The sequence below is a fragment of the Carassius auratus genome, unplaced genomic scaffold (assembly GCF_003368295.1).
Source record: "Carassius auratus strain Wakin unplaced genomic scaffold, ASM336829v1 scaf_tig00038819, whole genome shotgun sequence".
Taxonomy (NCBI): Eukaryota; Metazoa; Chordata; class Actinopteri; order Cypriniformes; family Cyprinidae; genus Carassius; species Carassius auratus.
Genome location: NW_020526470.1, coordinates 75,315 through 103,008, shown reverse-complemented (window position 1 = coordinate 103,008; position 27,694 = coordinate 75,315). Strand labels below are relative to the sequence as shown.

General features: G+C 37.4%; 2 protein-coding genes and 1 pseudogene across 3 annotated transcripts; 1 reads left to right on the top strand and 2 right to left on the bottom strand.

The window, feature by feature from the left end:
* Window positions 1-1,889: 1,889 nt before the first annotated feature.
* On the bottom strand, window positions 1,890-12,658 carry LOC113083559 (B-cell receptor CD22-like). The gene is made up of 9 exons (XM_026254603.1): window positions 12,593-12,658; window positions 11,457-11,798; window positions 10,022-10,273; window positions 9,166-9,507; window positions 7,734-7,985; window positions 7,217-7,564; window positions 5,856-6,107; window positions 2,077-2,337; window positions 1,890-1,999 (listed from the first exon to the last, which is right to left on the bottom strand). The coding sequence occupies exons 1-9, from the start codon at window positions 12,645-12,647 to the stop codon at window positions 1,890-1,892; spliced, it is 2,214 nt and encodes a 737-aa protein (XP_026110388.1). The 5' UTR covers window positions 12,648-12,658.
* A 5,625-nt stretch (window positions 12,659-18,283) lies between these two features.
* Window positions 18,284-21,951, bottom strand: LOC113083558 (B-cell receptor CD22-like). Of its 2 annotated transcripts, none has more exons than XM_026254601.1 (9): window positions 21,734-21,951; window positions 21,539-21,582; window positions 20,775-21,113; window positions 20,426-20,674; window positions 20,077-20,337; window positions 19,904-19,994; window positions 19,415-19,460; window positions 19,102-19,328; window positions 18,284-18,928 (listed from the first exon to the last, which is right to left on the bottom strand). In XM_026254601.1, exons 1-9 carry the CDS (start codon window positions 21,808-21,810, stop codon window positions 18,868-18,870), a joined length of 1,395 nt encoding a protein of 464 aa, XP_026110386.1. In that variant the 5' UTR covers window positions 21,811-21,951; the 3' UTR covers window positions 18,284-18,867. The 2 variants fall into 2 exon arrangements, with proteins under 2 accessions (XP_026110386.1, XP_026110387.1); XM_026254602.1 differs by having other exon boundaries at window positions 19,415-19,457.
* A 2,999-nt stretch (window positions 21,952-24,950) lies between these two features.
* LOC113083566 (uncharacterized) lies at window positions 24,951-27,670 on the top strand (annotated as a pseudogene).
* The last annotated feature ends 24 nt before the right edge of the window (window positions 27,671-27,694 follow it).

The following is a 27,694-nucleotide window of genomic DNA, read 5'->3' as shown; positions in this document are numbered from 1 at the left end:
CCATTACAGTATAGACAGTTACTTCAAGAAGGTTTATGAAAGATACTGATAAGGTAATAATCATCAGATATGATATGAATGAGTTTCTGAGTATTTCCATGTGAGCAGTATTAATGAGTTCCTGCTAGAGTCTCATATTCAGAAGATCTGGACTGAAGCTGGAGAGCCGTGTAGGGGTCATCAGGAGCTCTGGAGTCAGCAGACTGTGAGAGACAGATGAACAGAACACACTGTGTTTATATGACTCTGCTGAATCTGAGAGTAAAGAGTGTTTGAGACCTTCACTGACTCTGATCGTGCTGTAAATGTCAGCAGATGTTCGGGACACTGGATCCAGAGCTGTGTATGTATCATCACTCGAGTCAGCCGTCTGTAGAGAAAGATTTCAGGAGTTTATTCATACTTCAGTGCATTAACATCATCAAATATTGCAGTTGAAGATGAAGATGTGTGTTTGCTGACTCGCCTGCTTTTGATTCATATCTTCACTTCCACCGTTTCTCTTCCTCTTTCTACCGAAAAAAGCCGAAAACTATTAAAACTGTGTTAAAATACATCACATTAATTAACAAAAACAGTTAATTTTAATACTTAAATTTACTGTAAAATACAGCCAAATTTTGACAGTAACAGTGTTTTTTTTTTTTAAACAGTGCATTCTGGGTAATATTCATCATTCTTGAGAAGGTAGACTGCTGCTATATATCGTTAATTAACAATGTTCAAAGTCGACACTCAGCGTGTGTGTTTCAAATCACACCCAACACCCTCAATCACTATTCAATACATGAGTTTACTAATATAGTCCACTTGACAGAGAGAATGAAAAGCTGCTGTTAACGAGCAGAATCACTGAAGAAAAGAGAAACAAGACACACACAAGAACTACACCTGACTAAATTTGACTAAAATATTTGTGGATCTCTATGGAAAAAAGTTATGCAAAGTCATACACTGGTAATGAGAGTAAATACTGAATTCAACTGTATTAATGTGTGTTTGCGCAAGAAAGATCTGTTAAGTTTAATTTAGTTTTGGGGTTCACCATTGTGCTGGAGAGTAGAGTCTGTGTTTCAGTCAATGATGAGACATAAACACAATGATTTTCTGCTGCTTTATATAAAGACGTAAATGTGGGGCTGCTGATACATGATGAGCTCTGTGTTAAGTACTTCAGCACATACAGTACATGTGTGCTATAGCTGACAATGAGCTGCAGTGATTTGAGTAAAAGTCATGCATTTAGTTACTTTACTACTACACATTAAGCATTTGCAGTTTTATATTGAGAAATATTCCTTCTCAATGGACTCAAATGAAATAAGTTCATAGTACTAACATCATAGGTATGCTAGTTTTAAACCCGAACTGTTTGAAGTAGTGGGAGAGGAGTTAAATTCCATGGTAGAATTTATGGTAAAATATTGAAAAAAATAAAAAATAAATAAGAGTGGTAAATTAATGGTTGAGAGTTGTAAATTAACAGTACTTTACTGGAACCCCTGCGGCCAGTAAATTACTGTTATTTAATGGCAAAAAACAATTTACCGTGTTAACTTCACTGATTCAGCATTACTCAAACACTGTGTACACATTATAAGTGTTCATTTAAAACTGAGGACTTTTGTTGTGGGGTTTAAAGGGTTAAAGATTTAAGATGAAGAAAAAACAGCATGAAACATAATTTAAAAGCAATAAACTGTAATTATTACAGGAAACAAACTGTAGAAAAACAGTTAGAAAGTAAATGACTGTTTTTCTACAGTTTGTTGCCATAAAGTAATGGTTGCCAGCAAAAAAGTATTTTTCTACAGTTTGGTTCTGTTAAGTCAAGGAAAAAACTGTAATATACTGTAAAATGTAAAAGATAGTGTCAAGACAAACTTCATTCACCTAATGAACACAATGATGATTATGATGATGATGATGATGATGAAGATAAATCCTCCACATCCCACCACAATCCCAGTAACTGTGTACAGAGCAGCTCTCTGAAACCCTGAAACAAGATGTTCATGAAGATCATGTCACACTAGAGACGGATAAACTCAAAGAGTGTCTGTTTATGATGAATACCTTTAACAGAGACTGAAACAGACGCTGATCTCTGAGATCCATGTTGATTCTGAGTCTCACAATAGTAGCGTCCGCTGTGTCTGGAGTTAAAGCTGGAGATGATGAAACTCTGTCCAGATCCAACAGCTGAGCTTTGATTCTCCTTAAACCAGCTGAAGTTCAGAGCAGGAGGGTTTGAGTCACTGCTGCAGATCAGAGTCACTGAATCTCCCTCCACTATTTCAGACGGACTGATGGACACTGAGACACTCTTTGGAGGATCTAGATGAAATGTAAATTATGAATAATTACTTTACTAAATATTATATATTTTTTATAAATTAAATATTATATATATTATAATCTGCACTAAAATACTATTTACGACATTGTCTCATGAAATCAAATAAACACACAGCAAAATCCCCAGTGTTAATTTAACACTCTGAGTGTGGACTCATATAAACACTGAAGCAGTGTTAAAAGTAACACTGAAGCAGAGTTGAAGTTAATGAGATAATTAAGAAGTTAATTGAGTTGTGATTAAGCATTATTGAAGACACCTGATGTTAACAAGCAGACTCACCAAACGAGAAAATCACAATTTGTGTGTCACCATTATAGTGATCAGTGTTTGCTTTAGTTGGGATCTTGGCTTGTAACTTTTTATTTTTAAAGTTTGTTTGTCAAACCAAGAGCAAAAATCATCGTGTGTTGATGATTATGTTTTAATGTACTCGTTGTTTGACATGAATCACTGAACTCATTTACAGTCTCTTCTCAAAGTAAAACTTCCATTATTGATTGTAACAGCTTTGATTCCACAATGAAAAAAATCTGTATTTTCTACACATTTTGTAGATATCTCTTGCAAGTGATTCGGATTTTTTTTTTTAATTAGTAATTCTAATTTTAGGCACACACAGATAACAATAATCAACGTATGAATCTCAACAACGGTGACAAACAACATATTCAGATAAAGAGACCAACTCTGAACATCACAAAACTAGATACTAAAAATGAACATAAAAACAGCAAAAATAAAATACAGTTAGAATAAAAAGTTAAAAAGACAGTTCAGCTCATAATTTATTCATGCCGCAATGCATGATGGGAGCCATGGATGAGTTTTTATTGGCTACAACATGCTTTTTTGATGGTCACCATTGTTGTGATGCTCACGCTGATTCCTGATGTCTGTGTGTCTAAACAAAAGACTTCTTTTTTTACGTAGTACTAACTATTAAAAACATGTCATACTTTGTCAGAAATGCTGAGTTGCTTACTTTTCTTTTTCACTTAATTTATGTACGCAGTAAAGAAACTTAAACTCAGGCATTCAGGTCACTCTATAACAAATAGCTCAAATCACAATCAATGGCACACATGATTGCCTCTGCTGTGGTCTGTCTGTATGATATAATTCAGTCACCACAGCCACATAAAATCTAAAGTTAATAACTGAAGGGTCAAGATCCCAACTAAATCAAACACTGACCACTATAATGGTGACACACAAATTGTGATTTTCTCGTTTGGTGAGTCTGCTTGTTAACATCAGGTGTCTTCAATAATGGTCAATCATAACTCAATTAACTTCTTAATTATCTCATTAACTTCAACTCTGCTTCAGTGTTACTTTTAACACTGCTTCAGTGTTTATATGAGTCCACACTCAAGAGTGTTAAATTAACACTGGAGATTTTGCTGTGTATGATTAAGACAATGACTGTGCTGTGATTTTGGCTATACTTGCGTGTAAAATAGAGTGAGAAGCAACAGAATATCTTTTTTTGTTAACTGAAAGTACTGCTCCTCTCTGCGCTCGCTGAACAGAGAAGATGCAGAAAGAGAGGCGTGTGCGCGCTGGGAAAGATAGAACAAGTTTGCTCCAGTCATTTTTTCAGATTCTGAAATAGCTAAGAAAAAGCTGTAGAAGCTTTGGGTGATATTTTGGTTCAGGTAGTGTCTTAATCCTTTAGTCAGTGGTATAAAAAGAAATATAGGCAATATACTACAGAAAGCTTGAAATGTCTACTTTTAAACAAACATATTGAAACCAAAATAAATAGGCTACTCTCTGATGATGTAATCCATATGAAATGTGCATTTCTCTCTGGCGTTCATGGCGAGTCCGCATTGTCAACTTCATCTCAGCAGCGACACAGAAAACACCAGTTTATTACTAAACAATTAAATGAGTCCTTGCTAATTTATACACATGCACAATCATAACTTTAACCGGTTCTTTGTGGCAAGCTTTATCTGTGCGGTCATTACACTTATTATTCCCATCCCGATTACCCCTTATTTATATCACCAATATAAAGTATAACAACCTACACCTAGGTACAGGTTAACACCTGATGGCATTTCTTCTGGGCTTTTAAGTTACAACAAACATGTTTAAGAAACACACGGTTATAACAGCCAGAGAAAAGACTAAGACAGAAATCAAGGGTCAAGAGCCCAACTAAAGCAAACACTGATCTCTAACATGGTTACTTCAAATGAAACAATAAATCAACATCTAAACCTTAGTTCATTCTCAATAAGATCTTCTGTAGACGTCTGACAGAAATAAAGTCAGTCTGGTTATTAATAAGTGGAGCTGGTGATGCTGTTTGTGGGGTTGTTTAATCAGATCTTGAGAGATTTCATGTATTTTATTTCAGTTGATTTCATCTAAGTCTGTGTCTGAAGTCAGTTGTAGTAGTTCTTGTGTTTCTCTTTTCTTCAGTGATTCTGTTTGTTAACAGCAGCTGTTCATCACTAATTCTCAATCAGCACTTAGTTAATCACTTAATTACTTAAATGCAAAGTTTTACTTACAGGGTTTAAATCAAGGCAATCTATTTACTCAAACGGTTTGAGTAAAGTTTACTTATCGGGTTTTACAGTGCTATTTCTTTTGTCTGTTTTCTTAACTGCAGAATATTTATCATGTGCATCCAGTCCTTCGTGCTATCTTTGCTGTAAACTGGTTTAAAGGGACAGAAGTGAGAGACTTATTTACCCTCATTTGATAAAACTTTTATTTTACATTTAGAAATTTCTAGAATATCTGTTTCGGGTTTTTTGTTAGTGTAAAAACTTTTCCAAAATAAAAAAGTAAGTAAGTGAAATTTTCATTTATTTTCACAGGATCTTGAAGTGTTCCTGTAGCTCAGTGGTAGAACATTGCATTAGCAAGTGCAAGGTTTGGGGGGATCGATTCCCCGGGAACTCATGATAGGTGAAAATTGTTATCCTGAATGCACTGTAAGTTGCTTTGGATAAAAGTGTCTGCTAAAGGCATTAATTTAATATTATTTAATTAAAATTTACTCAGTAAAATATACTTATTCGTTTTTTTTTTTTTTTTACTTAACTTAGTTAAGTAGATTTACAAATGTGTTAAATTTACTTGAAAAATGCTTGTGCAAAAACTTGCCAAATAAAAATTAAGTAAATTTACTTATTACTTTTTTCAGTGTATAGCATATTTAAGTTATTCAATTACTATAAAGGGGTGACGCATTTACTATTTTTAAAATATGCGTGTCAATATTTGAGGGTACAATATTTTATTTTTATTTTTTTTGTGGTTCTTCTTTTGAGTTGCAAGGGGGTTAGTTGAAAACATCGGTCGGGTGTGGGTTGTTTATACATTGACCCGCGTATCACTGCTCCACACAGATTCTTGATTTACATTCATTTTCATATTATTACATTGGTAAATATAAATAATGTCTAAAAAAATCACTGAATAATCAGGTCAATATTTTACTAATGATAATGAATCAGTTTGTACTCACATCCTACTTGAAGATAAACAGGAGGAGAGATCAGGTGTTCCTCTCCTGAAACAGCACACTGATAGTTTCCTGAATCATGAAGACTGACTGATTGCAGCTGAAGCTGATTCTCTCTGATGATTCTTGTAGTTAATATCTGTGTGTTTCTGAACCAGATGAATGTTGTTTTTTGAGGCAGAGAGCAGCTGCTTTTACATGTCAGAGTGACTGAATCTGTCTCTTTCACACTCTGCTCTGTCTCCACCTGCAGATCTGACAACAACAACTCACTGATTCATCATTATAGTTTCATCAACATAGCTTAATGTTATAACAATTGAAAGTTTAAGGGGATGAAACTAGTAAAGAATAATTTACATTTAAGCATTTGCTTTCGTGCAAAGTGATTCAAGGAAAACACTCTATTATTAAATCTATTTATGGGAATTGCTCTCATGATTTTGTCATTACTAGTGCCAATCTCTCTGTTTGAGCTTCTGGAATAACAGGTGACACAATGAGTGTTTTATATGTTTCATAATGTGTTTTACACAGGGCCGGCGCTCCGCACACGCACATCACGCACTGCGCGTAGGGCACCAAGTGCTTGGGGGGGGGCACCAAAAAATCTGGGTCATGAAAAAATCATTACAATAGGCTACTAATATAAATAACAAATAAAATATTTCTAAAAGCATGTTAATATACAAAAGCAATACAAAAGTAATATAGGCCTAGACCAAATTAGTCGAGAAAAAGGTGAATCTATGTGCCAGTCTCCCTCTGGTGGATTTAATTTATCAGGACTCAAAATTAATCACACATAAATACACTTATTTCTATTTTATTTATTGATTTTTAACGCTCATGAAAATAGCCTGCTTATTCAGTCGAGTCTGTTTCTGTTTATTAGCCACAGTAACCGTCACATTTAAAATGAATGATAATATCTCTATTTTTATAAAAGCTCCCGAACAAAAAAACATTATTATATTCTTTAATGATAGGCAACGTGAGAAAAACTCTCGAGACGAGGCTTGTAACAGATAATATAAGTTACTTAATAAATACACAATTGTGTTTGAGAGAATAAGAAGCTGACGTCTGATTTCTTCAAGCGGTCATATTTTACCATGTTTACTATATGTTTAGCGTGCATATCTTTTGCATAGCTTATAAATATTTCTGCCTTGTATGATGATTCTAATCCACATTGGATCAAGTTATTTCAAACACTCGCTGCTGACTGAAAGTGAGTTTTGAGCTTGATTTATTTAAAAAAAGTGTTTAATGCTGGTTTTATAGCTGTTATCTTTCTGAAATGATCCTCAGTGCAGACTTTCGTGTGTGTGTCTGTGGTGTATTTGTGTCTGTAGCTCAACCTGTGACGTCCAGCTGAACTCCAGGAACCCCCGTCCATCTTCCTCTCTCAGTGTTTGTAGTGAATTTGCAGTTGTAGATGTGTTTATCTGCTTCTGTTACACTCGTCAAAGTGATTCTGCAAGTGTCATTATATTCACTGTCACACTGAACTCTTCCTCTCTTTTCTGGGTCTGAACACAGGTTCGGTGGATCTCCATCAGTTACAGCAGGTTTGGTCCAGAAGACTGTTTTGAGCTCATGATCATGAGGATATTTTACAGTACAGGAGAGATTCACTGTTGACCCCTTTAATGCACAAACATATGAAGGACTGTAACTCACTCCCCAATCCTGCTGACCATCACCCGCTGAAACACAAAACACAGAAAATAGAAATATAAATAGGCTTTCAAACATACCTTTCATTTTCTTTTATATTTCAGCTGATGTCTAACTTTACAAACTCAATTCAAAAGAAATATAAAAATTAAAAGGTGTGAATAATTCACTAATGTTAAAGAATCAGTTTGTACTCACATCTTACTTTAAGAAAAACAGGTGGAGAGATCAGGTGTTCCTCTCCTGAAACAGCACACTGATAGTTTCCTGAATCATCACGACTGACTGACTGCAGCTGAAGCTGATTCCTTGTGATGATTCCTGTAGTTAATATCTCTGTGTTTCTGAACCAGATGAATGTTGTTTGTTGAGGCAGAGAGCAGCTGCTTTTACATGTCAGAGTGACTGAATCTGTCTCTTTCACACTCTGCTCAGTCTCCACCTGCAGATCTGACAACAACAACTCACTGATTCATCAGCTTAAAGTGACAGTCAACTTAAAAATGAAAATTCAGTCATTAGTTCGACTTCATGCAGCACTGCCCAAACCGATCGCAATCTAACTTAGAGTGTTGCATGCTGGTTAGAAATTTTATCCGATTTGAGATGGCGCCGACGCTACATGACTGTCACACGTGTCATCAAAGTATCGAGAGTGTTTCGAGAGCAAGCGGTTGATTCAGCCGCCGCAGTTTCTCCAGAGCGACTGCAGGAGCACTGATGACGACACAGCTGCTTCACGATTGGCCAGATTCACCACATGACAACGATCGCGTGTTTTTCAGGTTAGACAAACCTTTTCAGTTCCAATAATAGCAACAAATCTGTGTTTTTAGAATGGTAAAATACTTTTTCACTGTAGTCGTACTGTTGTATTGAGTCAAGTTTATCATACAACACTGATAAAAGCATATATACCCCACTGTATTAGTATTTAAACTAATAACTGTATTAAGCAGTATATAAGAAGCTATGTTTCTCATGATTTTTCTGAAACATCTGTGTATATGACAAAAATTGCATTTAATTAACTTAATCTTAAACTATGCAAACACTGTGTGAGCATTACTAACGGGAGCAGAAAGTGACCGGATTGACGGCTCCATTTTTAACTCCGCCTTCGACTGCAAGCGGCTGCTCTCGTTGATCAACATCTGTAGTCGTGCTTCAGGTCGAACACATTATTTATCACTCTGCTGTTGGTCTAAAGCCATTTACAAATGTTCTACTTGTGATTGTCCATTTAATAGAAGTTCAATTATTGTTTATATGTATAGCACTTTTCACAACATAATATTTCAAAGCAGATTTACAGCCAACTTTTGTTTCAAAAACAATATCTTTGGGCCAAAATGAACCAAAGAGTATAGAAACCTTCCAGACTCTTTGAAAGAACAGGGAATCTAGCATTATCTCTTTCTTTAATTTCTCCTAATCTCAAGTGACTGTAGCTGGGTTTCCATCAAAAGTTGCGAATTTAACTTATGTGCAAAATTGGAATATCACACAAAACATTTGCAAACAAGCAGCGTTTTCATCCAATGAGTCAAAGAGAACAAAATCGTAACTTCCTGATAAACTGGTGTGTGTGTGTGTGTGTGGTGTATTTGTGAGAGTTCACTAGCTCTACCTGTGACGTCCAGCTGAGCTCCAGGAATCCCTGTCCATCTTCCTCTGTCTGTAGTGAATCTGCAGTTGTAGATGTGTTTATCTGCTTCTGTTACACTCGTCAAAGTGATTCTGCAAGTGTCATTATATTCACTGTCACACTGAACTCTTCCTCTCTTTTCTGGGTCTGAACACAGGTTCGGTGGATCTCCATCAGTTACAGCAGGTTTGGTCCAGAAGACTGTTTTGAGCTCATGATCATGAGGATATTTTACAGTACAGGAAAGATTCACTGTTGACCCCTTTAATGCACAAACATATGAAGGACTGTAACTCACTCCCCAATCCTGCTGACCATCACCCGCTGAAACACAAAACACAGAAAATAGAAATATAGGTAACACTTTAGAATAAGGTTCCATTAGTTAATGTTAGTTAACTACTTTCATTAACATGAACTAAGCAAGAACAATCCTTCTACAGCATTTATAAGTCTTAGTTCATGTTAATTTCAACATTTACTAATGCATTATTTAAATCAAAAGTTGTGCTTGTTAACATTAGTTAATGCACTGTGAATTACCATGAACTAACAATGAATAACTGTATTTTCATTAACTAACATTAACGAAGATGAATAAATACAGTAATAAATGTATTATTCATTGTTTGTTCATGTTAATTAATACATTAACTAACATTAACTAATGGAACCTTATTCTAAAGTGTTACCGAAATATAAATAGGCTTTCAAACATACCTTTCATTTTCTTTTATATTTCAGCTGATGTCTAACTTTACAAACTCAATTCAAAAGAAATATAAAAATTAAAAGGTGTGAATAATTCACTAATGTTAAAGAATCAGTTTGTACTCACATCTTACTTTAACAAAAACAGGTGGAGAGATCAGATGTTCCTCTCCTGAAACAGCACACTGATAGTTTCCTGAATCATCACGACTGACTGACTGCAGCTGAAGCTGATTCCTTGTGATGATTCCTGTAGTTATTATCTCTGTGTTTCTGAACCAGATGAATGTTGTTTGTTGAGGCAGAGAGCAGCTGCTTTTACATGTCAGAGTGACTGAATCTGTCTCTTTCACACTCTGCTCAGTCTCCACCTGCAGATCTGACAACAACAACTCACTGATTCATCAGCTTAAAGTGACAGTCAACTTAAAAATGAAAATTCAGTCATTAGTTCGACTTCATGCAGCACTGCCCAAACCGATCGCAATCTAACTTAGAGTGTTGCATGCTGGTTAGAAATTTTATCCGATTTGAGATGGCGCCGACGCTACATGACTGTCACACGTGTCATCAAAGTATCACAAGAGTGTTTCGAGAGCAAGCGGTTGATTCAGCCGCCGCAGTTTCTCCAGAGCGACTGCAGGAGCACTGATGACGACACAGCTGCTTCACGATTGGCCAGATTCACCACATGACAACGATCGCGTGTTTTTCAGGTTAGACAAACCTTTTCAGTTCCAATAATAGCAACAAATCTGTGTTTTTAGAATGGTAAAATACTTTTTCACTGTAGTCGTACTGTTGTATTGAGTCAAGTTTATCATACAACACTGATAAAAGCATATATACCCCACTGTATTAGTATTTAAACTAATAACTGTATTAAGCAGTATATAAGAAGCTATGTTTCTCATGATTTTTCTGAAACATCTGTGTATATGACAAAAAATTGCATTTAATTAACTTAATCTTAAACTATGCAAACACTGTGTGAGCATTACTAACGGGAGCAGAAAGTGACCGGATTGACGGCTCCATTTTTAACTCCGCCTTCGACTGCAAGCGGCTGCTCTCGTTGATCAACATCTGTAGTCGTGCTTCAGGTCGAACACATTATTTATCACTCTGCTGTTGGTCTAAAGCCATTTACAAATGTTCTACTTGTGATTGTCCATTTAATAGAAGTTCAATTATTGTTTATATGTATAGCACTTTTCACAACATAATATTTCAAAGCAGATTTACAGCCAACTTTTGTTTCAAAAACAATATCTTTGGGCCAAAATGAACCAAAGAGTATAGAAACCTTCCAGACTCTTTGAAAGAACAGGGAATCTAGCATTATCTCTTTCTTTAATTTCTCCTAATCTCAAGTGACTGTAGCTGGGTTTCCATCAAAAGTTGCGAATTTAACTTATGTGCAAAATTGGAATATCACACAAAACATTTGCAAACAAGCAGCGTTTTCATCCAATGAGTCAAAGAGAACAAAATCGTAACTTCCTGATAAACTGGTGTGTGTGTGTGTGTGTGGTGTATTTGTGAGAGTTCACTAGCTCTACCTGTGACGTCCAGCTGAGCTCCAGGAATCCCTGTCCATCTTCCTCTGTCTGTAGTGAATCTGCAGTTGTAGATGTGTTTATCTGCTTCTGTTACACTCGTCAAAGTGATGCTGTAAGTGTCTTTATCTTCACTGTCACACTGAACTCTTCCTCTCTTTTCTGGGTCTGAACACAGGTTCGGTGGATCTCCATCAGTTACAGCAGGTTTGGTCCAGAAGACTGTTTTGAGCTCATGATCATGAGGATATTTTACAGTACAGGAGAGATTCACTGTTGACTCCTTTAATGCACAAACATATGAAGGACTGTAATTCACTGTCAAATACTGCTGACCATCAACCCCTGAAACACAGATTACAGTAGACAGTAGTTTACATTAGAAAATTAGGTGTTTTGAACCAATGTATATTAAAGTATCTTTTCATTTTGACCATTTTTATGCAACCCAGCCTCATTGGAAATACGTGCCTCTACAAACATTTCTGCAACACTGTAATTACGTTTCGCAGCAGTTTCAAAGTGTAATGTCCCGAGAGTGGCACTAAAACACACATTTAATACATGGCCATGGCACGTTTTCATTACGTTGGTACAGGCAGTTATTGCAGAGTTTTTATTGCGCTGCTTGAGAAACTTACTGCAGATGTTCAGAAATCAAATATCTGGTGAGTTGTGAGTGTCGCTAAAGGTTAATGCTCTGTCATGTTGGAAATATCCCCTAAACCTACCCAAGAGTGTTAGCAAATGTAAGAGTAATATAAAAATGTATTTGCTGATGGAGCTATTTTAACTTCCTCGTGTGGATTTGAGCTGTTTTGTACCAGAGCTCTTCATCATTTAAGTGCAACGCTATCGAGCAAAGCTACTGAATTAGAAAATCATGCCTATCAAATCATAAAAGTTGTCAGTTTTACTGACTCTGACGCTCATTTCAACTGGAAACTGCCGTGAATCAGACATATAGGTACGTTTTTATCAGTTTTGAAGAAATGTATGCAGAGGCACGTGTTTCCAATGAGCCTAGTTTTTATGTTAACTGACAGCAAAACACTTTAAGAGCTACAAAGTGTGAAGAGCTCAAGAGTTTTTCAAAAAGTGTTAAAGTGTGTGTTTAGTGAGTGTAACTGAAGACTCACCCGCAGTCATGATCACCAAGATCAGAGGAAGAGATGTTATGAGTGACGGCACCATAGTGATTTCTGCAATAAAAAACACAAACTTTATTGTGTTGATAATCAATAGACAGATCATAATGACTTCAGATTAATTGACTGCTCATTGAAGGCTTTATGTGTGCTGAGGATGTTTCTCATGTCAGGCCTCGTGTGTCTAAAGAGCTTCATAAAACATTTACATGTGTATCTTTATCAAATATTGAGCTTCTGGAGTTTATATTAAGTCATGACCGCATTTTTACAAACAATCTGTTGTAGATCTGTTATTTTACCAAATGTTAAAATGGTCTTACCGCTCTGCAGTGTCGATGTCTGAGTGTCGACGCTCAAATGATATAAATATCAGCAGCTTAAAGAGTCAAATGACTAGTTTTCACACTTGAATATGCAGCTCAAAATATTCATCTTCCTCTTCCTGGACATGTGTAACTTCATCTCAACTACACAAGAACAACTCAAAGTCCCCAGATCCAAACAAATAACAATCTTTAGGATTCACTGTTAATTAAATATTTGTGAGAAAATACCTGAAACATGAGAGAAAGAACTGTGTAAAGATGCTCATTACGGCTGCAGGAGCATCTGTGTGTTTATAAGAGATGAAAGTAAAGAACTCTTAGATTCACTTCCTCTTTCTGGTTTTAACTCTGTGTTTAACACATGGAGCGATGCTGCAATCAGGAGCAAATACACTGTGTTTAAGTGAGTCAGTGTCAGTCTCATAGACACTACCAGACTGACAAAAGATGAAGTAAAAATAATATTGTTCTTCTAAAAGAACAGATCTATTGAATGATTTTCCAAAAATTAAGAAACTGGGATTACTCCAGTCTTTTCTGTTCTTCCATTGACTTCACTGTCATCTGGTGGTCTAAAAAATGAAGCGCATCTTACTGCCTGCTACAGCAGTCTGACTGTTAGACAACATGATGATTTTAGAAACAATAAAAGTTAATTACTTTAATTACAACTACATTAATATTAACCATTCAAACAACTTTTTTTAAAGATGTTGCTAGGTTAATTTTAGAGGTGCACAATATTGCACAATATTAATGCACAAACGTTTTGTTGTTGTTTGTTTTTTTATAATGATAATTACCATATTTTGCAGAGTGTGTTTTTGAGATCGTACTTTGGTTGGTTTAAGCCTGTCATGGATAAATAAACATGACACTAGAGCTGCCAGAAGGTGGCGGCAAGTCTCTGTCTGAATGAGTGATGCACTGACTCATTCATTCAAAATGGCTGACTCATTTAGAAACAAAGCCAGTGATTCCCTGTGTCTCAGTGTGCTTACTTATACTATGCCCCTTTATTACATACTCTTTTTGTGAAGAAAAAGTAAACACTTTTGAGTGTGTAGTAGAAGAGAGGCAAGCTTTAGGACATACTATCACATCACACAACTGTGACTCTGTCGCATCTGTTACACGCACCTGGCCGGTCAATCATATTGTAACAGTTAACATACTTCATATTTCATTTCATTTAACTTCCTACAGTACTGGAGAGAAAAGTAGCAGCTAGATGATCTGCCAGCTCTGCTCATATTTTTTGCATAATGATGTGATGATATCTCATGGGTTTTTGCAAGGTTTCTTGCAGAGCTGCAAGGTGAACCGTTTAAAGATGGTGATCTCAATTGAAACACAATTCAGCTATGTCTCCTATGTTATGTCAAAACAGCATGTTTTGTTGCTGCCCATGTTAATAAATCATTCATGCTGCAGTCTTTTCAACCACACATCATTACAGACATTTAGATAACAGAAGTACTGATATAAAAGTTTGTAGTTTGGGTATAACACTTATTCTCTCCACAGTAGCGATCAAAACAAAAGTATCTTAAAGCTGCAGTAGGTAACTTTTGTAAAAATATATTTTTTACATATTTATTAAACCTGTCATTATGTCCTGTCAGTAGAATATGAGCAGTGTTGGGCAAGTTACTTTTAAAAAGTAATTAGTTACAGTTACTAGTTACTTCTTCCAAAAAGTAACTAAATTAGTAACTCAGTTACAAATTTTTAAAGTAACTAGTTACTTAAGAAAGTAACTATTGCGTTACTTTCAAGTAAAATTAAATTTTAAATGCTCAAACGTGACCCCACCTCTACCCCTCTTTAAAGGAACTTAAAATACATGTGCATGTTCAATTATTTATGATAAATCTCAATATTATAATGAAATGGACACTTAATACAATACATTATTAACAGAAACATGAAACATTGTACACACATCTAAAAAAAAAAGTTGCTGTGGGACAAAGTGAGACTAGCCTCCAATCAAATGGCATGTATGTAGATATTATGTTTATATAGTGGATCAATGCAAATAACACGATAGATTTTTGGGAACTTTTGATATTTCCTTTTATTGTTTCTTTAATTTCTTGAAGGAAAAAGTAATGTATATACTTCCATTTAGAGAAGGCTACTTTTGGATTATTTGGGCTCGTCGCCATACCTGTCTCTCGTTGACTGACTGGCTTGTGTTGTTCGTTGTGTGTCCTGTCCTGTCCGATGATGGGTCGTTCGCGAATGAGCGTTAGTGATGATGGATCGACTCGTTCGCGAATGAGCTTTTGAGGAGTCGTTCGCGATTCGCGAATGAGCCGACTCTAAGAGCCGGCTTTTTTAGTTGAACTTCGGGAGCTGGCTCGCATATCTGAAGAGCCAACTCTATTTTTTCAAATTTAGCCTATAGAAATTAAATAATTATGTAATAAAAATTGAAATATTATAGTCAAAGTCATTTAAAGAGCCGTTTGTGAGCCAAAGAGCCGGCTCTTTTCAGTGAACTGAGTCAAAAGAGCCGAATTCCCAGAACTACTATGCGTGCTTTCGAAAACCCGCCCAACTCTACCTCTGATTGGCTTACAATGAAATTTTACTCTACCTCAGCCAATCGTCAGCATTTATGCGCTTGTCTCGTGCTCTGCCCACTAACCAAGGAAGAACAGTAAAAAAAAGTATTTGCCTCTCGCTCAGAGATCTAGTTGGTCTGATGAAAAAAAAAAACAGCTTCATCATCAGTTATAGTAACGCGCCGCATTTTTTGGCAGTAACGGTAACGGCGTTATTAAGATGAGAAGAGTAATCAATTAGATTACTCGTTACTGGAAAAAGTAATGCCGTTAGTAACGCCGTTATTTATAACGCCGTTATTCCCATCACTGAATATGAGACAGATAATCTGTGAAAAAATCAAGCTCCTCTGGCTCCTCCCAGTGCTCCTATTGCCATTTGCAGAAATTCATCCGCTCCCGGTAAAAAACAACCAATCAGAGCAGCAGTCCGTAACTTTGTTTGTGTTCAAAATGTAGAAAAATGTATATAATAAGCGTGTTCACCATGAATCCATTTTCCAAACCGTGTATTTAGCTTGTCCTGAATCACTAGGGTGCACCTATAATAAGTGTTTATATTCGGACTATTTTAGATTGCTTCGGGGGTACCGCGGCGGAGTAACCCAGTACCTTTGTGATTCTTCATAGACATAAACAGAGAGAAGTAGTTCCGGCTACGACGTTCTTCCGCAAGACGCAAGCAGTTCTGTTTATTAATCTCTAGAGCGTCAAAAGTTCCCTACCGCAGCTTTAACAAGCGTATTTCTTGTAATGCAATATCCTCTTCCTCCACAAGGTGGCGACAACTGTCCATTTAAAAAAGTATTTGTCAATGATTCATTCACTCATAAGATTCTAATTGAGAAACAGGGCCCGGTTCCCCAAAACGTTCTTATCGCGAAGTAGTTCTTAACCTTTCTCTTAACGTTACGGCATGATTTCCCGACACGTTCGTACGCTAAGTATTTCTGTAAGTCACACTTTTGTAAGGTTGGTCTGGACCATTCGTAAGCTTTCTCTTAGCATTGTATGAGCTCAAGATGCTCGTCGCTGCCATTGTGCAGCAGTCTTTAGAAATCAGCGCATGCAGCGCAGTACAAGTCAAACTATGGTATGACAACAATGATTTTATGTTATGGACATTTTAAGACTCATAATAAAATATGTTCGCAATGGATACAGGCATATTTATGAAGTTGACTTTATGTGGTATCAGAACGAATATGGTGGGAATTAGCCTAGGCTATTTCGTAATGTCCAGTTTAATATTTAAGTTTCTTTAAGTGTAATATTTAGCAATGTTAATGAAATAGAAATGGCCAGGAATTGGGTGCTTGGATGATTGGCACATAACCTCTGTCCAACTGGTTGGTCTCTGAGCAATTTATCTAAAAACAACATATTATAGCCGATGGCCCTAAAGACTTTATATAAAACATTAATGGTATGTTATAATGTGTCAGATACTGTAGTTAGCTTAACTGAATTTAAAATCTTAGCAATTATTTCTTGGTATGATGGCAATAATAAGTAACAACTCCTCAAATCAACAACAAATGTAAATATACACTGTAAAAAATTGTGCCGTTAAATTACAGTAATTTACTGCCAGCAGGGGTGCCAGTAAAGTACTGTTAATTTACAGCTTTCAACCATTAATTTACCTCTCTTGGTAAAACCACTTTTACAGTATTTTACCATAAATTCTACCATGGAAATTAACTCCACTCTCACTGCTTTAAACAGTTCGAGTTTAAAAGCTAGCATTCCTACGATGTTAGTACTATGAACATCTTTCATTTGAGTCCACTGAAAAGAAATATTTCTTAATATAAAAATGCAAACACTTAATGTGTAGTAGTAAAGCAACTAAATGCATGACTTTTACTCAAATCACTGCGGCTCATTGTCAGCTATAGCACACATGTATGTGCTGAAGTACTTAACGCAGAGATCATCACTGTATCAGTGACTCCGAATTTAATGTCTTTATATAAAGCAGCAGAAAATCAGAAATTGTGGCTCATCATTGACTGAAGCACAGGCTCTACTCTCTAGAACAATGGTGAACAACAAAACTGCATTAAACTAACAGATCTCTCTTGTGCAAACACACATTAATACAGTTCAGTTCAGTATTTACTCTCGTTATCAGTGTATGACTTTGCATAATTTTTTTTCAATGGAGGTTCACAAATATTTTAGTTGAATTAACTTTTTTTCATTTGGTAAATCTGACGTTTACATTTTACAGTATATTATGTATGTTGTTTAATACATTTGCAGTCAATGTAATTACATATATCTCTCATATCACTAGAATATAATGTAATAATGTTATTGCAAATATGAACATTTCACTACATGGGGAATAGTGCAACTAACCCATATCTAAATAGTTCTGTCTTAAATCAGAAATGTATATATATATATATATATATATATATATATATATATTATAGTAATTACAAATGTGATTGGTTGATAACTTTTGACAATGTTTACTTCAGGTGTCAAAATCATGAACATAGCTGGTTGCTGCCACAGTTTTGCCTGTAACGTTATCCATAGTAATTTAATATCATATTCAGATTTTTCAGCCCCAAGCTGCGATAGCATCCAGCACCCAAGTGGGGTGCAAAAACAGCGCTAAAGTAGTCACCTTTGACCTGACTGCACACTTACCACAGGCCTGGAGGATCTCTGTGGCCCCTGATTGAGAAGCACTGGTTTAAAGAGTTTCACTCGTAATTATGTACAGGATAAACAATATTGATCAAACCACCATTCACCAAACACACAATATACATTATTTTATTGTTTACACAATTCTTTCTACACGTTTAACTCTTCTAAATGTACAGTAGTATTAACATAAACAAACAAATGCATCCTTTAAAGGCAAATAAATACAGCACCCGATTCACTATTTTTAAAGGCTTGTTTTAAAATATTTGAGAGAAACAAACATTTAATGGCAAAGATTAGCCAGCAAGAAAATGTTAAGCTTGTCTCCTCACAAAAGCCATTTATTCAGCGTAACGAAACCTCTCCTCCATTCAGAAATGGAAGTTTTTCATGTTTGCTCACAGCTTTTATAGTTTCATGTCCTGTTTCTCACACAAGTGTTGTGTATTTAAAGTCACTTCACATGGCCACAAGCACATTTCAACAAAAAGTCCAAATTTTAATTCACCGTTTATTTTCTTAATGCATCTTACTGTGATCGATCCGTCCAAATGTAGGCCTATTTGATGTATAAAATAAAGTCTCATTTGTTAAGCGGAATCGCTTTTTTCGGTCGCAACTTCTATTTCATGCCGACTTCAGTGTATGCAAATGTAGGAGCATGTTCAGTGATGTGACCAGACGCTCCGGTTCTTCATGAAGATTTGATGCTACTGTAGATCACATTGGAATCATCCGCCTTTTCAGTATTTGATCTGTTTGATAAGAATAAAAAAAGACAAAACAAGATGAACCAGATGAATGTAGTGCACCCATAAATCCTCGTTCCTCTAAGCTAGCTCTGCCTCATTTTCTTAAGAAAGCTGGAGAGTTTGTGTTTGTTTGCATCTTAAACCATAGTGATGCTATATGAAGGAGTGTGTCTCACCCGGCAGAAACACTGTTTCCATTCTGACATCCGTCCTCTGCAGTCGTGTTTCTGGTGTTTCTGTGGTGCTGGACGGTGGCGTACTGAACCTCGTCTTCATCTCCATCTCTCTGCTGTTCTCTGGGTCTGCTGTGAGTGATGCTGGCGTACACTGACTCATTCAGATCGGCTGGTTTTGGAGGTTTTGCGCTGGTCTGATCAGTCACGGCTGTGCTGTTGTTTTCTTCCTGAATACACACACACAGTCCGGATGATTCCACTGTGATCTCAATTACATGATAATGTGCTGGAATAGATGCTGTTCTGGACTTGCCTGTTTTGAAACACCACTCTGGCCACCAGCATCTCCTGTTTTCCTGCTGGAGAGAAGAAAAATGACACATACCGTATCCGTGTCATAGAAAGCAAAGATTACACAGAAACTGATGTGGTGTAGAAACAATTTTCATGCAGACATTTCTAGTTGACTTTACAAACAGTTACAAAGAAACAGCGAGTAGCAGATTGACCTAAATGTGAAGTTTGGTAGAAAGCCTAAAATAGTAACTTTGTTGTAAAACAACAACTACAAAAATATGATCACACTAGTCATATGAATGCTTAGAGGGAGGGACCTAAAGAAAATGTTGTTATATGTTATTGTTCAAAATGCAAGGTGAAGAATGAGATTGTATACATGTTGAATGAGTTAAATATCTGGTTATAGCATACGAGTCACATAAACTACCTTCATGATGTTTTATGGTGTTTGTCAGGTTTTTCCACTGCAAAAAGAAAAAAAATTACAGCAGTTTTTTCTTACCTGATGTTTTTTTTTACTACAATAAATATACAGATGCAGATGAGCATTGCCCCGATTGCAGCAGCTGCATACAGAACGGCTTTCTGGTCACCTGAGTGAAGAGAAACATCATTTCACATGATGCTCATGATAAAAGCAGAGCTCAGAAAGAGCCTACAATATCATATTAATACCTGCAGATGTTAAAGAAACAGACGCTGATCTCTGAGATCCATATTTATTCTGAGCCTCACAATAGTAGCGTCCGCTGTGACTGGAGTTAAAGCTGGAGATGATGAAACTCTGTCCACATCCAACAGCTGAGCTTTGATTCTCCTTAAACCAGCTGAAGTTCAGAGCAGGAGGGTTTGAGTCACTGCTGCAGATCAGAGTCACTGAATCTCCCTCCACTATTTCAGACGGACTGATGGACACTGAGACACTCTTTGGAGGATCTGAAAAATTCAAAACATTACGTCTCACAGTGCATCTTTTGATCAGTCTGGACTGACTGCTGCTAATGAAGATCAAGTCTCTACGTACATCTGACGCTGAGAGTGACGGCAGGAGACGACAGGTGTTTGTGATCTGTCACTGCACAGCTGTAGTTCCCCGTATCATCAGTGCTCACAGACGGCAGCAACAGCTGGTCCGAGACATTCGACTCTGATAAACGCTTGCTGTTTTTAAACCAGGTGAAGTTTGTTTTATCTGAGAGGTGACAGGTGGTTTTACAAAATAAAATCGATGATTTTCCCTCCACGGCCTCTTCAGGAATCTCCACTCTGAGCTCTGAAATCATGGAGAAAACATATATTCATATGTGTATGAAAGAACAGAATAAAATCAGATATGTGAGTGTAATATTAGTGTAATATTAGTTTGACTGTACCGGTCACTTTAAGATCAATCCCAGGAAAAAACAGATATTTGTCTTCTTTTGCCACGATTCTGAGGCAGTACATTCCTTCATCCTTATGTGTCACATTACTGAGACTGAGAAAGAATATTCCGTCTTTATTCTGGGAATACTGAACTCTGCCTTTGTAATCTGGATGATCCACCAGATTGATGGTTTCTTCACCTTTAACTGGGTTTACAATCCAGAATGTCTTTATCATTGTGAGATGATTTGGGTGTTTATAACTGCCTGATAGATGTGTATTTGAACCCTTTAGGGCACATTTCATCATACTCGAGTACTGAACCTGCCAGTCCTGGCTCCAGATCACTGGAAAATATGACACAGACAAATACAGGGAATTTATTCCATTCTGTGTTTTTACTTTTCTCAACAAGACAGAAGATCTAAAGTAAGATGTGCTCAACTTTACCTCAATGTCTGCTGTGATTGTGTTTATAGTTTTTGTTAGATATTTCTTAACTCTTCAGTTTTTCTCATTGTAACCAGACAATAACAAGTCAATAACAAAAAACGGACACCACTAGCCAGTTTTTCCTGGAAGTGTTTAATTTGATCAATCACTATAGGCATAATACACAGTGAGGGTGTCTGTGTTCGTTTTGCAGAACTGAAAAACCACAATACTTTTCCACCGTAAACATCAAAGTAATTTAACACACTATACAGACAATCATACTCAACGACAGTCATGGATTTCTTCATATGTATGAAAATAAGATTTTGAGACTCACCAGGAATCATGATCAGAGAAATCAAAGAGATTCGGCTGAACATTCTGGAAAACATTAGGAAGAGTGTTAAAATGACACTAATGTGCAGCAGACTTAAGTGTATTTGCTTATTTAAATGTAATATTTAATAATCTAACTATATAAAAACTGTATAAAAATATGTATTTACATTGTGAAATATATAGTTGTCCCTACCTTGCCTTGATCTGCAGGGACTGAATTGTCATATAACAATGACAGTTGATGTACTGTATGCAATTATTTTCAGACATCCTGTCTCTCCTCACTTCCTCTATCTAGTTTAAGACATCTTGTCACAGAACACAAGAACATACTCAGTCGTCCCTGATGAGTCAATCAAACCTCATCACATCTGCACTGATGCATTCAATCAGACAGAGGGGGGTGAACTGAAGAGGTTTTTTACATGCAAGTTCACTGAAAAATTATGGAAACACAAGTCAGTGTGACATTCACATGGCACTGCAGAAAATAGCTCTCCTTCCTCTTCTTCTTTCTTTTTACGGTTATATGCTGGTTTTGTAAGAGTCATGAGAAAAGTGCAACATGCACATGTGAGAACTGGCTTCTTAACAGCGTTGACTTCCTCTAAAACAGTCATCAATACTCATTCAACAAATAGCCCAGCTATTTCACACAAATATAGAGTAATAAGCAAAAATCAAGAGGATTTAATTATTGATCATTCACTGTCAATTGTATACCTTATATTATAATTCAAATAAAACGAGTGAATGTGGTTAACTGTAAGGCTGCTTTCACAATGCAAAGACATCTTACATCTTAGATGAAATCAACTAAAATAAAAGGAGACATTAAATCTCTCAAGATCTCAGCAGAAGATGATTAATCATCTCTACAAACAGCATCACCAGCTTCACACATCACTAACCAGTTTGAATTGTTTGTCATGCATCTAAAAATGTCTTATTAAGAATTAACAGAGATTTAGATGTTAATGTTTATTGAAAATAACACAATTTGACGTCACCTTTGTTGAGATAAGCGTTTGCTTTAGTTGGGCTTTTGACCCTTGTTGTGTTTTTAACAACAACAGTTTAAGTTTTTTTTTTTATGGTTGCTGTAATTGTGTTTATGAAACATATTGGTTATGATAAGAAAAAAATTTATTTCAGATTATATTGGCTATTTATTTGGTAGTGACATAACTATCATGCTGTATCCAGATTCACTGAATTATACAGCTGCGTTTTCTTAGTATTTTATTTTTACTAATTTATTTTATTTTTATCTTTTGTGATTTTTTTTTTACTGCCTTGATTTGCTACATTCAAAAATCACATAAAAATTATCTGAATATTTGTCACCATTGCTGAGATTCATGAGCTGATTCCACATGTCTATGAGCGCCAGAATCAAAGCCACTTTACAAACCATATTTATTAAAATTGTTCATGAAGTGTTTTCCACATTGTTATCTAATATCTGCAATAACATAGAAATCATAAAAGTGCTACGGTTATAGGTAAAATGGATTCAGAGACATGACTTTATCATAAATTCCTTGCTATCACATATGTGTTTATTACACACAACTGAGCCAGCCAAAGAGAAACTCATATTTACAAAAGTCAACTAAAGCAAACACTATTCACAAAAATGATAAGTTGAAGAAAAAAAAACATCATTCAGCTTAATTGTGTTTAAGCTGAATGGAGTGTAGTCCATGACACATATAAACATTAATTTTCAGGAAAGAACTTCTGTTTTAGAAAGTCTAACTGGTCAGTAATGCATGAATCTGGTGATGCTGTTTGTGGAGATGGTTAATCATCTTCTGCTGAGATCTTGAGAGATATAATGTCTTTTAATTCAGTTGATTTTATTTAAAGCTGTGTCTGAAGTCAGTTGAAGTAGTTATTGTGTTTCTCTTTTCTTCAGCGATTCTGTTTGTTAACAACAGCTGTTAATCACTAATGCTCAATCAGCACTTAATCACTTAATTATCTCATTAAATTAAACACTGCTTCAGTGTTACTTTCACACTGGGACCATATATGCTCCGAGCAGTGTTAATTTAACACTCGGGAATTTACTGTGCATATATGAAGAATGTTTGTATTTTGGAACATACCTCTGAAGGTTCCACGCACGTGTCACAGTTGATGAGCGAGCGATCAGTACCACGGACAGCGCCTAAGCCGCTACAGCAACAGCAGACCGTTAAAAACTCCTTTCTGTTAAATCAGCGTCGGGACAACACTTACTATGGAACACACGACCGTTATTGATCACAAAAAGATCTGATATAAATAATTTTTAAAATGAGAATTCGCTGTATTCACACCAATGCCAAAAATAAAGCAAACAGGCAAATACAATGTTGCTCCAATTCATGTTTATTTGTATAGCGTTTTGTACAAGTTAAAGCAATCTAAAAAATGGGGGAAAAAATTCTACTGCTATTGTAAACAAGTTAAGGGAATTTTTCTCGTTTGTAGATTTTTTATTCTAACCCAGTTTTAGTAAAAGCAAAAAGGCCTGAAATATAGACAGTTCATTACTTTTACAAGCATTTCGATGAAACAGATTTGTTAAGATGCATGAAGCAACTCTTTCACAAACAGAAGACTGCAGCTCATGTGCAATGCTGCATCCTGTGTTTCTATATTTTTGGGAACTTGCAATAAACTGACATATAGGCTATTTAACAGTTGTGATGTTTCTCAGCATTTATGTGATATGTACACACACATACACACACACACACACACACACACACACACACACACACACACACATATATATATATATATATATATATATATATATATATATTATTTTACTTGCTTAATATTTGTTTTTTTATTTGTTAGTTTTCTTAACTATTTGAGTTATCTTCTAATACTGACTCAGGCTGTATTTACTTAGAATTCTGAGTATAAAGTTTTATATATATATATATAAATTTATAAAAGGTAAAGAAAAGTGAAATACCAAACTTCATATTCATTTGGGTTATTTCAATGAGTCCAGGAACATCACTGAAGATGTGTCCAGTAGCATCAGTAGATGTATTTGCACAGCTTTAATCTGATTCAATCAGTGACAACCAGGAAAGGCTGGTTGACAACCATGAAAAGCATGGTGACAAACGGAGAGTCGGTGACAGCTCGGAAAGACGGCAATTGGGCCAGAATGGGCTGGCAACCTAATTTTGTGTCTTCTGTGAGGGGGACTCCCACAACAAGCTACGATGAACCTAATGGAAAAATACCCCCAGGGGTGCCCGAGAGTGGGGGAGGAGCACCCCAACTGGATGGATATAACGGTATTAGAACAAGGCAATGGACAAATGACAATGAGAAAGCAGTGTATATGTGGCAAAATCTGCAAGAATAAGCAAGGCCTAAAGATCCACAAAGGGAGGATGAAGTTTCTGGTGGGGACAGGACCAACACAACGCACAGGTGTTCAGAGACGCAGGAGGAGCCAGGCCCAGGGTCACCCCTCAGTGCCTGGAACCTCCAAGTGTTGCAAATGACTCCCTCTAGCATCAAGTCTGAGAGGGGGCCTATCAAGTGGCCCGCATCTAACATGACCTCATTGTGGAACCAGTTTGATAGTGATGCAGCACTCTGATAAACCCTCCTGGGCCAAGTGTGCAATTCCACATGTCAGAGCTGCAGCTGAAGGAGGTTCGAGAGGTTGTCAGGAAAGCGCGAGCTAGTTCCGCTCCAGGACCAAGCGGCACTTCGTACAAAGTGTACAAGAACTGTCCTAAACTCCTGCTGCGCCTGTGGAAAATCCTGCGTGTTATCTGGATGAGGGGCAGGATCCCTGAACAGTGGAGAGTTGCGGAAGGGGTCTGGATTCCGAAGGAGGAGAACTCCAAGAAGATAGACCAGTTCCACATTATCTCCCTGTTGTGTATTGAAGTTAAGATCTTCTTCAGTGCAGTCTCCAACAGGCTGACCACCTTCCTATCAAAGAATAAGTTTATTGACACATCAGTCCAGATGGGTGGAATTTCAGGAATGGCTGGGTGTTTGGAACACACAGGAGTGGTAACACAGCTCATCAGAGAGGCTAGAGAGAACAAGGGCAATCTGACAGTGCTGTGGCTCGATCTGGCTATCGCATATAGCTCAATACCACACAAGCTAGTGCAGCTCACCCTCACAAAACATCATGTCCCGTGCAGAGTCAGAGACCTCATCGCTGATTACTACAATAATTTCAGGATGAGAACTTCTTCAGGAGCAGTGACATCAGGCTGGCACAAAGTAAAAATCGGAATCATCTCGGGATGCACCATCTCTGTAGTTCTGTTCTCCCTGGCCATGAATATGCTCATAAAGCTGAACCAGAGTGCAAAAGGCACAAGAAGGAGTCAGCTCTTCGCCAGTCACCGATCACAGAATTTATGGATGACCTCACGGTCACCACAGAATCAGTCCCAGACTGCTGGTGGATTGTTAAGGGTCTCGAAAAACTAATGGAGTGGGCACGGATGCATTTTAAACCAGCCAAGTCAAGATCAATGGTGCTGAGAAGAGGAAAGGTGGATGATAATTTCCGGTTTAGTGTAGTCTGTCAAGTGCTTAGGCAAGGTGTTTGACAGCACCTTGAGGGACTCCGCACCCATCCAGTCAACCTGGACTGAGCTGGACAGATGGCTAAAGACAGTGGATCAGTCTGGAATGCAAGGGAAGTTCAAAGCTTGGCTGTACCAACATGGCATTCTTCCCAGAATCCTGTGGCCACTACTTGCCTATGAAGTGCCAGTCTCGACCATGGAAACCTTAGAGAGGAAGGTCAGTAGCCACTTCAGAAGATGGCTGGGGCTTCCAAAAAAGTCTAAGTTGCATCGCACTCTAAGGGCACCGCAAAACAAACTGCAACTGCCGCTTAAGTCCTTGGAAGAAGATTTAAAGGTTCCAAAACCTAGGGAATTGTTGCTATATAGAGACTCTAGTGACCCAAAAGTAGCAAAAGCTGGGATTGAAGTGAGGACTGGTCCAAGGTGGAAGACTGAGGAGGCTGTTCAACAAGCAGAGGCAAGATTACACTAGAGGCTGGTGGGGGTGGTAACAAGAGGCAGGGCTGGACTGGGTTCCTTTTCAACTCCCCACACTGACACCATCAAAGGGAAGGATAAGCACTGCCTAGTCCAGGAGGAGGTGAGAGCAGTGGTTGAGGAAGAGAGAACCTGCAGGACAGTAAGAATGAGGCAACAGGGTGCCTGGACATGATCAGAGAATGGGATCTAGAGGAAAGTGACATGGGCGGAGTTATGGAAGGCAGAGCCACAGCGGATCAGTTTTCTCATTCAAGCGGTATATGATGTGCTTCCCAGTCCATCAAACATTCCCATATGGGACAAAGTTGAGTCTCCAGCATGCTCACTGTGCTCTAAGCATGGAACCCTAGAGCACATTTTTAGTTGCTGCTCAAATGCACTGGGAGAGGGAAGGTACAGGTGGAGGCATGACCAGGTACTGAAGGCCATTGTGGAAACCATTGCTACAGGAGTTGAGTGGGCAAAGCGCTTCCGACTCTCCAAGCAAGCCATTGCCTTTGACAGAGCTGGAGAGCTGCCAAAACCAGACGGAAAAACATCTGCAGGTATCTTGGCCACTGCGAGGGACTGGCAACTGTTGGTGAACTTGGAGCAGCAACTCAAGTTCCCCAACCACGTTGTGATCATCACCTTAAGACCCAACATCGTACTCTTGTCGGAGTCCACCAAACAAGTAGTTCTGTTGGAGCTTACAGTCCTCTGGGAAGACCGCTTGGAAGACGCCTTTGAGAGGAAGCTTGCCAAGTACGAGGGACTGGTCAGCGAGTGCAGACAAGCCGGATGGAGAGCTAATAGAGGTAGGATGCAGGGGTTTTATAGCCTGATCCCTGGCCAGAGCCTTCAGTTTGTTAGGTATGGATGGGTGGAGGAGGAGAAGAGCCATCCGCAACACCAGTGAAGCAGCAGAGAAAGCCTCAAGATGGCTGTGGCTAAAGAGAGGAGATCCATGGAGGAAGGGTAGCTAGATTTGCCAACTGGACACAAGCTGTGGTCTGATCAACCACAGCTGGGTCGCCTGGATGAGGGTGTATGATGTTGAAAGACCCGAAACACTCAATGAGTCCAGAAACATCACTGAAGATGTGTCCAGT

Bases quoted from the DNA above. Each gene is read 5' to 3' on its own strand.
- LOC113083558 (XM_026254601.1), bottom strand. From the start codon at position 21,810: ATGTCTGAAAATAATTGCATACAGTACATCAACTGTCATTGTTATATG. The intron at 21,583-21,733 runs GTAGGGACAACT...AATGTTTTCCAG, and splicing joins TCCCTGCAGATCAAGGCAAG to AATGTTCAGCCGAATCTCTT. The intron at 19,329-19,414 runs GCAAGTCCAGAA...GTGTGTATTCAG, and splicing joins AGAGTGGTGTTTCAAAACAG to GAAGAAAACAACAGCACAGC.
- LOC113083559 (XM_026254603.1), bottom strand. From the start codon at position 12,647: ATGGTGCCGTCACTCATAACATCTCTTCCTCTGATCTTGGTGATCATG. The intron at 11,799-12,592 runs GTGAGTCTTCAG...TCTGTGTTTCAG, and splicing joins CTTGGTGATCATGACTGCGG to GGGTTGATGGTCAGCAGTAT. The intron at 6,108-7,216 runs GTTGAGCTACAG...TGTTGTTGTCAG, and splicing joins AGTTCAGCTGGACGTCACAG to ATCTGCAGGTGGAGACAGAG.